This window comes from Sinocyclocheilus anshuiensis, unplaced genomic scaffold, assembly GCF_001515605.1.
Source record: "Sinocyclocheilus anshuiensis isolate Anshui unplaced genomic scaffold, SAMN03320099.WGS_v1.1 scaffold183, whole genome shotgun sequence".
NCBI lineage: Eukaryota > Metazoa > Chordata > Actinopteri > Cypriniformes > Cyprinidae > Sinocyclocheilus > Sinocyclocheilus anshuiensis.
Window position 1 is genome coordinate 2,769,310 of NW_015548309.1, and position 10,859 is coordinate 2,780,168.

The 10,859-nt window shown below is 40.1% G+C and overlaps 1 protein-coding gene across 4 annotated transcripts in view; it reads left to right on the forward strand.

The window, feature by feature from the left end:
* Positions 1-10,647, forward strand: part of LOC107656353 (transmembrane protein 168-A-like) — a 54,384-nt gene extending 43,737 nt beyond the window's left edge. For 2 of the 4 annotated variants that reach the window (XM_016444156.1, XM_016444155.1), the window contains 5 exons: positions 332-505; positions 1,842-3,001; positions 4,340-4,482; positions 7,933-8,198; positions 9,070-10,647. In XM_016444156.1, coding sequence (XP_016299642.1) covers positions 1,913-3,001; positions 4,340-4,482; positions 7,933-8,198; positions 9,070-9,617 — 2,046 coding nt within the window. In that variant the 5' untranslated portion in view covers positions 332-505; positions 1,842-1,912 and the 3' untranslated portion in view covers positions 9,618-10,647. Of the gene's footprint in view, positions 1-331; positions 506-669; positions 1,217-1,556; positions 1,599-1,841; positions 3,002-4,339; positions 4,483-7,932; positions 8,199-9,069 lie in introns of those variants that run through there. The other 2 variants (XM_016444154.1, XM_016444153.1) reach the window with 2 other exon arrangements.
* The last annotated feature ends 212 nt before the right edge of the window (positions 10,648-10,859 follow it).

Consider the following 10,859-nt stretch of genomic DNA (forward strand, 5'->3'; position numbering starts at 1 on the left):
TATATATATATTCCAATATATATAATCCGCTTCGCGTCGGGCGGTTCTTTGCCTCCACATGGTGCATTAAAATCCTTTAATGCACGGTTAGCCGTTGATTATCCCTTACATATATTATGTATTTTTTTTGGGCATGGAGCCATTCTCAAAAATGGCAGATTCCTGATTTACAATTCCTACATTTTCAACAGGGTCATGCGCCAACTGAGCAACTGCCATTGAGATGAATGAGAATAGCTTTCTCCAGGTATTAAAGACCTCCTTGATGTAGGTAGCAGACAGCTATGGGAGCTCATAACTTCTCTCTCTCTTTCTCTTTTCATGCTTGCAGAAGTTTGTGTGGGAGGCAGCCTGCCTTCTATTTACCCAGTCAGGGAGCTCCAACCTACGCAGGGACCTTACCTTGGAGAGAAAATGCCACACTTCGCTGAGGTTCCATTTTCGGGGCTGATCATAAAGAGAGCGGGAGCGAGCCGCTTCACCTACTTTGACTTCCTTGATTACTGTACGCCACCGTGTTTTTAAAGCATACAGAGAGATTTATGCTTTCTATTATATAGAGGTTTTTTTTTTTTTATAATGCTTGATTTTAAGTATTTTATTTTCAGGCATAAAAATGAGAAATGATCATAACTGAAGCATCTTATCCACAGCACTAGAACAACTTAAAGCTTGCCCATCATGAAAGTATGCAAACCTGCAAAAATACATAAATAATAATGCATTGTTTTATGTTTCTCAGCCCACAGATAGAAACACTTTATAACCCACAAGGGTCAGAACCATTTTAATTTGTGTGGGTTACAACGTTTTATTTATTTATTTTTTAATAATAAGATAAACTGTAAGGCTATATGAGTTTATTTTTGGTACATGGAAAAAGTAAATAAGCAATACAGCAATACATTTTCTTTGTTATAAACAGAAAGCCTTTTACATTATCTTTGTTATAAACAGAAAGACTTTTTGACATCACAATTCAGCACATTTTTGCACCGGACCTATACATAGTATATCCAATAATCAAACCGACTAATTAACTATGTATATGACAACAACACCTGAAAATACATCCAACACAATGTGAATGGAAGTGGAGAACGTAATGTCAGCGCATATTTTACACTTCGCGTTTGAGCCCTCTGTGCTGCCGTAGTTTGGAGTCCGGAAGCATCATGGACATCGGGAAATCAAAAACTCGTTGTCATAAACAAATGTAAGAATCAGTTTACATATGTTATTTTTTAACGAAGATGAATTGAATGACAAAAGTCAGTTGTTAGTACTCCTATTTTGAAGTGTTATCGCGATATTTGAATGCCTTCAGAGCGTTTACAGTGTTACAGTTGAGAGTGCCTTGTCTGTGTTGTTTATGTGGCAGTTTCACATCTGACGTCTAACTTACTAATCCTGATATTGAACAGTATCGGTCAAGATATATCTGTTATGTAGCCTATACATCGTTGTCAAAAAATCGTGTTACCGTTTAATTTTGCACAACCATCATATGCTTAAAAAAAATCTCATCTCCTCTCTCTTTATATATGTATATGAAGCTGAGACCGGGGCTAGTTGTCACACCTTCCACTCCAGTTACAGTGAGTATTTAACAGGTTTGGGCTGTTTTTAAAGTTAGCATCTGAATAGAAACAGTATATTCTGCATACATACAGATTATATATATATATATATATATATATATATATGACATATTTTCAAGATGATAATTCAGTTTTCTGAGCTCACATGCCTGATTAATATCTCAATTATATGATTGTGTTTTTGATGTTTTTGTAATTGCATCACTGACTATCAACTCTTTGTCCTATTATTGATTTTAGTGGAATGCATCAACATTATCTTTCCTAGTCTTGGAGGAGTGAGGCCTAATCCTCTGTGATTATACTCAAAAATGTCAGGCCAAGAGTCGTCGGACAAGGGTGTGGACATGTGGTCCTCCCTCCGTTGTCTGGGGTATCTCTCCAGCTTCAACTTGCTGGCAGCCGTGTGCTTGGGAATGTACGTACGATGGGAACAGACTGCAGAGTCCATGATTCTGGTCATCTTCATCTTGGGTTTGTTCGTTTCGGCCATAGCCTGTATCCTCTACTACTACTTTTCAATGGAGTCAGCAAGTTTAAGTCTCTTCCACCTGTGGTTCGGCTTCCTGCAGGGACTCCTGTGCTTCCTCAACAGCCAGTCTCTGGAGAACGACATAAAGGAGCAGGTCACAAACTACCTGTTGCTCGCTAGCGTGGCTGTTCGGATGCTCTGGGCCCTAACAGAACGTCTGTGCAGTAGCGCTACGAATAAACCAGTTGTTCTAACCTCATCCGAGCTTTTAGAGCTCCTGGGATTTGGTGTCGCAAGCATCAGCTTGGTTTTCCGCAAATCACTGGCCATGATTGCTCTGACGTTCGCTTTAACGGCCCTCATTGTGGACCTTCGCATGAAGTCGCCCTTGGCTCTCCCTAATCTAGCCTGTTTTGCTGTGATCACCGCTGTTACCTTCTTCCAGTCCTTGGAGATCCAAGCAAACCCCTTCGCGCTCAGCTGCTACCTGGGCCGGCTTATCTGCGAGCCCCTTCTGGATGTGTACTTCTGCAGCTTGTCGGCGACAGAACGTTGGAAGCAGTTTCTCTCAGCCGGTGGTCTGTGGAGGAGATTTTCTCTGTTCCCGTTGGCATTTGTTGAGCTGGCATTCTTTGTGCTCTGTGCCTTTAAGCTGGGTAACCTGGATGTTTGGTATCTGGTCATCCCTGGCTTCTGCGTCTTTGGTCTCTTGTGGATCCTGTGCCACATGGTGTTCCTTGTCACGCTATGGTGCTTCCACACCAAGCTAGGCGAGTGTCAGAAGACGTGGGCGGCCCAGCGCTCACAAACACTAAATTTGGACAGGATCATGGCCTCCAGGGGCATGCGTCATTTCTGCCTCATCTCTGAACGGCTGGTGCTCTTCTGCCTGATGTCCACCATCATACTAGGGGCTGTCTCATGGCAGGTAATGCAGGTTGATTAATGCTTTCACAATAATTCTGATCTATCTAGATATCATGAATCCTGTTTGACAATAATTGACATTAACAACATCAAAATGAAAATTCTGTCATCATTCACTCCCCCCTCATGTCGTTCCAAACCTGTATGACGTTCTTTCTTCTATGGAACACAAATTAGGATACTTTGAAGAATGTGTCAACTGGTTTTAACCATACAGTAAAAGTCAATGTAATCAAAATGGTTTGATTACCAACATTCTTCAAAATACCTTTTTTTTTGCATTCTGCAGAACAAAGTAAGTCATGCAAAATTAGAATGACATTAGGGTGAGTAAATGATAACATAAATTACTTAATATTTTTGTTGAAGTATTCTTTTAACGTATTAGAAACACTATATGCCATAATATCTTATCTACACCAAATATGCATAATGTTAAATGGGGACAACTCAATAAACCATCCATCAGGCCTTGGGCAGAAGTGCCTAATCTAACCTTTATAGTAATTCACTTGAGATTTAATGTTAAGATATGAATGCTGCAATGAGTCATTAGAAGCACTTCCAACTTTGCTAACGTTATTCAGCGTGTAAAACAAATGCAGTTTCATTTTTTATAATAAATGAATTTTATTTTATATCATTTATTTTTTAAATGATTTTGCCAAGGCAAACAGTATGCAGGTGAGTCAGAGGTATATTCAGGCTGTAGTACACTTGATTAAAATGAACAGGCCTGAGAACAAAAGGAATGCTAGCATACTACTCACTGAAGACTGCAGATTGTGCACTATTTTTAAAGCAAATTGTATGTATGTAGCATACAACAGAAAAATGTCGAATTTAAATTTCGATTCACGTGACATCATCACATAGCTTGTTTAATTTAGCATGTGGCATCTGGCAAACAGATCAAATGAGTCAAGAAACAGATGGTAAAATGGTGGCTGATAGTCAATTTATTCTGCAGTCTTCTATCCAAAATGACTTTGCATTCAAGTTATGTATTTTATCTGTATGTGAGCGTCCTGAGAGTTCAAACTTTGACCATAGTGTTGCTAGCGCCATGCAACATGAACTACATGATCTAGAACACAAAAAAAGATCAAATTAAGCAAATATCTATGTAGAAATAAATCTAAATTGCACGTAGAGTAGTATGCAAGTACGCTATTGCCAGCATAGCCTCTTTTATTGTGATTTTGTGATCATTTGCATACATCAAGATGTGTATAATATCAGTCTTTTTAAACTCTGCCATGAAGTTAGAGTGTGTTTGTTTGGATGTACCTTTGAATCCACTTCAGAGTTGTTGATCACCGAGGGTTCCTCTCCACAGGCCTCTAATGGACTCTTCATGAGTGTGTTTTTAGTGGTACTGCCACTGGAGTCTCTGGCTCATGGACTCTTCCACGAACTGGGCAACTGCTTGGGAGGCACCTGCATTGGGTATGCAGTGGTAATTCCCACTTGCTACAGCAGGTAACTGCACATACATATACACAACAGGGATATGGCATTCAAAGGCATTTTCTGACTTGCATGTTCACAAGTACATTGATAGAAATCAATAACCTTGCAGAAAGCTTCTCCTTTATGTTTTATAAAACAAACATTAATACCTGAGAAACTAGTTTTCTTATTAATCATATTTCTTAGAATCAGTTCACGTGCATTTAGATGTATTCATCTAGCAGAAGCTAAAAGTGACTTACAACTGAGAAACATTTGTAATTTATCATACAGGAATAATATTAGCAGCAATGCAAGACTGAACTTCAAGCCCAATTCAGTTTCATAGAAAATCCATATAAGCTAAATATCTGTACCCACGGCAAAAGTATATTTATATATTAAATATTTGGTGTTAAGTGGGCCATGGTCTACACTTGCATAGCATGTTTCCTAATGTCCACTTATAATGATTATCATATTTTGTTAACTAAAAACAGTTTTACAGGACTTATTTCCATCCTTTCTTTGACCCTTATAATTGAACAGTTTTTCCTACTCTACCTTTAAGACTTTGACAGTATATGCAAATGACTTCTATTTTAATTGGCCTTTATTTACCAGCATAGTAGGGATGTGCATCTCCATAACTGAGGCCGATGCGATACCCATCTCGACGATACGATACATTGAAGATACATATGAAGTAGCTAGCGATGCAATGCAATACAATTCACCCCTATTACGATGCAGTGCGATCCGATTTCGATTCGATCCGATTCAACACAATGCGATTCGATGCAATATGATGCAATGGAAAAAATATGATCGCATTTATTTCTTTGGTTCAGACAAGACAGCAAATCATAAATTAACTTATGTGTCTTCTACGTTATGACAATGTAGAGGTTTTAAAGCAAATGCTTAGTAGGACCCTCATATCTCTGTCAGATTATATTAAAATTTGCAGTACCTCTTTTGGCTCTCCATAAAACCAAATTTCTGATATAGGTTACTGTATTTGCTGTGTTCTTAAGATTTTATATTTTTTGCAAAGAGCTTTTTCGCCCTGCACTAAGAAAAAAAAGGCATCTTATCTACTAGGGATGTGCATCTCCATAACTGAGGCAGATGCGATATGCATCTCGATGCATAGCCAACGATACGATACATTGAACATATGAAGTAGCTAGCGATGCGATACGATTCACCCCTATTATGATGCAGTGCGATCCGATTTCGATTCGATCCGATTCAACACAATGCGATTCGATGCAATGGAAAAAATATGATCGCATTTATTTCTTTGGTTCAGGCAGACAGCAAATCATAAATTAACTTGTGTCTTCTGACTTCTAATGCCTCGAGGCCTGTTTCATAAAACAAGTTTACCAAATAGGCCAGGCTTATTTTAGTTATAGTCTGACTCGCTGTCAAATGATTTCGTTCCATAAAACAAATTTAACAAAGATCAAAATCAGTCACTGTGGCAACTTATGCTGGAAAATTTATATATTTGCATGACTTTCTAACATTTACAGAGAAAAAATATACTTGAGACATGTCAGTTATGCACTGAGGAAAACACCACGTCTCAAATGCATTAAACAGCACAAATATATTCGCTGTTTGCCATGGTGGATCGATTTGATCCATGATCGACATTAAAGGCTGCTTAAGATTAAGCGTCCACACATTGGTGAGATTGTGTGAATTTACATTGTCGTTTATGGAACTGCTTTAGCCGCGATACAAATGCCAACTTGTATCCGATACACACCTTTTAAACCGATGCATCGCATTGTTAATTTTTTTTGCCGATGCACCGAGCGAATCGGTGAATCTTCCCATCCCTACAGCATAGTTCACGTTGATGTTCAGCACGTCAGGTCAAGTTGCTGAATACTGAATAGCTTTTGATTTTTGAATCTGGCCATGGTTGTGATTTCACTATGATGATGAAGTAATTTAAAACAGCTTGTTTTGTATGTGTAGCAGTAGCTAAATCAGGGAGATGATTAATAATCATGATTACACTATCAAGGGATCTGCTGCCTCACTCTTGCTCATTTTGAATGTGCATCTTGATCAGTCCTTTGCTAAGTGTCCAGAAAAAGAAGAGTGGAAAACCACCCCGGATTGGATCTTATGAACACGTTAGCATTAAATAAACTCATAGCCTTTAATAAACTTGGTCTATTGCTGGTCCCGCTGGGAGAAGCATGTGCCATGTATACTGAGAGAGTGCGAGGGTGGGGTACAGGGCAGACCTTCAGTCAGGTCGCTGATTATGATGTCGATTAGGATGCAGCTGCACAGCCTCTTCAAAAAGCCTCTTCGAAAAGGCTCTGCATGAAGCGGGTGCATGAGGGGAATGTAGCAAGGTGTAATCTTCCATCTGATGGGTACAGATCATGTTTTTACCATGACGAGGACCTCTTGGGAAGATGAGAGGGAGGGAGGAGAGAGAAATGCTCAGGTCGACAGGCTCGCCTTCAGCAGCAAGAGCTAGTTTTCATTCTTAGCAGATGCTGTGATACCATTTCCTCTCACATTTAAAAGGAATGAGCTCTGGCCATCATCCAAATGTTCAGATGGTTCACCCAGAAAGCATTTTAATACTTTATATAAACTGTGAACAATTTATTAGCCCTTTTAATTAAAATCTTGTTTATCTGTTCTGATAGATGCCTTGTGGCTAGTAAACTTCTTGTGAAATGTCATTTCAGCTCAAATGTTGCCTTTGGTCATGATATTATTTTAAAAATGTTGTGTTTGGGAATGAGAGGCATTGAACCAGGGATGGGTTGAGCAGAAAAAAATAGGATCTAAAGCGGTAGAGAAATGCAAACAGGAAAACTACGAGATTGAGAGAAAAGGAAAAAGTCCTGACAAACGAGCTCAGAGAAGCGGTCATTTCCGCTTGAATAGCTCAGCACCTGCCTGGGTAGTTTTCATGGGTCACTGTGCCTTAGACTTGCCATTTCAGTTTTCAGCAAGCATGGGAAATAATCTTTCAACACTGCCACCACACAGAGTTGGTCTTGGTTTTATAATCACAATCTATGGGAAGCAAGGGTATGGGGGGATCATAATGGTCTTGGTTGTTAATTGTCCAGTTGTTATTAGCGAGTACGGTTCTGGGTGATATTTACAGAGGAAGCTTTGCCGTGATCTTTTAGAAAGGCAGAACAGGTTAGGTTGACTCTGTGAGGAGCTGCAGAATTGCTTGCATTTTTCAAAAGGATTAACGTCATTCTTACCATGGCCTTTCTCCTTTTCTTTGTACCTTTTCCTGCATCTTACATTTTCAAGACCTTTTTGAATTCACTCTCCATTGTGCTTACCCCTCTTCTTTTTTTGTACATGGGTTAGTGTACACTCAGAAGGTCAAGGTGACCCAGTTGGCAATTCAGAAGCATCAGCCTCTCTTCCACATTTCACCCATCATTTTATCCTCTTTTTCTCAATGCGATGCAGTGCGGATGGACAGCCATTGCTGTTGCCTCCGGGGCAAGCTCAGGAATTGCACACCACAGCTACTTTGAACGCTGTGCAGCGACTCTTCTCCCACCACATCATCCAGACCTTCGGATGTGACTACTCCACCAGTCTAAGCCTGGACACCCTGCAGGCCAAACTGCGCTCTTTTCTGGAGCTCTGCACTACAGAAGGCCCACGGCATGACACCTACATCCTCTACTACAGTGGCCACACACTTCGCAGCGGAGACTGGATTCTGGCAGGTAAGAGCTGGATAGCAGGTGCAATTGGTAGGGCAGGAATTATCTAAATTAACTGAGTTAAGGCTATGAATCGGAGGATGTATAGATGTTTTTTTTTTTATTGAAACGTATGGAGGAAGACCCAAACTCAATTTATTTCTGTATATCATATACCAATTGGTAGTTATTTATATCATAGGTCCTTAAATGCTAAAATCAGTATTGCTTTTTCAGGTCTTTGTAAAAAAGATCAAGGCATGAATGCTTTTATTTTGACTGGGCTTTAGCAATTTATCGTTCTGAAAGCTCTCCAAACTGTAAAGATATATCTTGGTTCCATCGCTCCACCATGCTTTATCTTCCTGCCTGTGTGTGCGTCCTGTAACTCAGTGAGGTATTAATCCTTATGAGCGATATGGGATGTCACAGTCTCTGTCATACTGTTTGATCAGACCAGGGTGGGTGAGAAACAGCCAGGAATCCTCATTCAGTTTTTGAACGAGATACTTGCCGAATGTTATTCGCAGTCTTACCCGCAGCATGGCAAACTGTCAGATATTTTACACCTTTTCCGTGTTGCTCGCACCGTCTCTCTCCGTTTCCCCTGCAGCAACAGTCCATCACATCTTCTCAGCACTTTCTGTATTTTTGAATGGGAATTTCTTTACTGAATTCAAGCTGGTGCAATGATGATTGAATAGTCTTGTTGTTTTGAACTAGTCTAGAGTAGGGCTGCACGATAAATCGCATGCGATATTTAACGCGCATCTTGTCGAGTTGACAAACCCTTGGTAGTAAGCGACCAAATGTCTGGTACAGCTTATTCTGGTCACTTGGTCAAGAAAAGAAGCACCCACCTTTTCCACTGATTGACAACCTTTCTTGTCCACAGGTGGCGACTGCTTGCGTCTGCAACAGATCCTTGATATGTGGAAGGAACGGAACACCAGCTTCTCCTCCCGCCTCATCCTGGTCCTGGACACTGAGAATTCTGCGCCGTGGGTGAAGGCGGTACGAAAGGTGGAAAAGATGTATGTGGCAGTACAAGGAGCCAAGATGAGCCCTGTCCAGGATGCCGAAGCCCAGGAAGCCCCTCATTTGGGAGACTTCACTGCTGAGTGGGTGAAATACAACTGTGATCCTGACAGTGGCGTGCAGTGGTCAGAGAGGGGTCGGGTCATCTCCGCAATATACGGCGTGTCCAAACCCTGGAGTGACTACGCTCTCCACCTGCCCACTGGAAGTGATGTGGCCAAGCACTGGAAAACGCACTTCCCCAAGGCCACTTACCCATTGGTGGCTGTGGCGAACTGGTGCTGCGGACTCAACCTCCTGTGGCTGTGTAGTGTGTGTTTGCGCTGCGTCAGGAGACTGAAACTTTCTTGGTTCCCTCCCAGCATACTAGACACGGGGCAGGGGATTAAACTAGTCCGATCATAGGTGACCAATTGGTTTGCTTCTACACAATGTATATACTTCACCATATATCTTTTCTATGCAATTTTGGGATATCCTTTGAGTTAACTGTTCAGTTGCCTTTTACAAATTACTTCAATCAGTTATGATACGGAACATGGATCATTCAATCCTGCTTCTAAAGATATACTTTCCTCTAGAGTTTAGAGTCGCACCTAATTTTCACAAAGACCTTGATTAGAAGATTCAGGAATATTTGATATGAATTAGGACTTAACCTTGCAGGTAGGTTGATCTTTAGGAACAGGATTGAGCCCCATTGTCATATGACAGTTTCTTCTGTTTATCTATGTGCCCTGTATACACAATATAGCCACTCTCTTATCTCTCATACAGTATTGAGACTGTCAGCGCCAAGTGCCTTGTGTTAATTTATTACATTTTAATTGGGTTTTCTAAAGATTTTGGTGAAATATGAGTATTGCAATGTATTCAGTCTCAGGCAAAGTCAAGCAAGAAATCTAATTGTACCTTGAAAATGTTTTTTTTGCCAAGCAGTAGAGGGGGTCTGGTTTTGTTGTTTTTTCAAGACCTCTGCAAAAGCCAATGTTTAAACCGTATCATGCCATATTTTATTTTGTATACTCTGTGGGGGTTTTGTGTTGAAGAGTTTTATTAATTCTTTTTTTCAACCGACCAGTGTCCTTTAATAAAGACTGTTTAAAATAAACAGTTTGGTAAGTAGGTGTTCTAGCATGTGCAGATATACCTCTGTTTAGTGATTATTAGTTAGGATAGCTTGTTAAGGCACTACTGACTGTCCCATTGTCAAAATCATTACAGTGCTATGAAACGTTCACTTCCGAAAAACTCGCACAATGCACAGTAAAAACACTATCTTTGTACTCTTCTATTTCAAGCCAAAAAATGGAGGTTGACTGCATATAGCACTACACTTTTTGACAGTAAATGAAACATCAGAATGATTTTAGTTTGGATATGTTACAGTTGTTGAAATACCAATGACGTTTTGACGTCAATGAACCCAGTGTATACCGACACTAGCCCTTTTCCCATGCAAATTCATGGACATGGGGAACAAGGGAGAGTAATGAGATGAAGCACTTGACTCTGTTTTATATATAGCTATAATGTACATAAATGAAACATCAGAATCACTAGTTCTATTACATTACAGTTGTTGAAATACCAATGACGTTTTAATGCACACAATTGAGTCATCAGTATTTCAATTCATACAGGCTC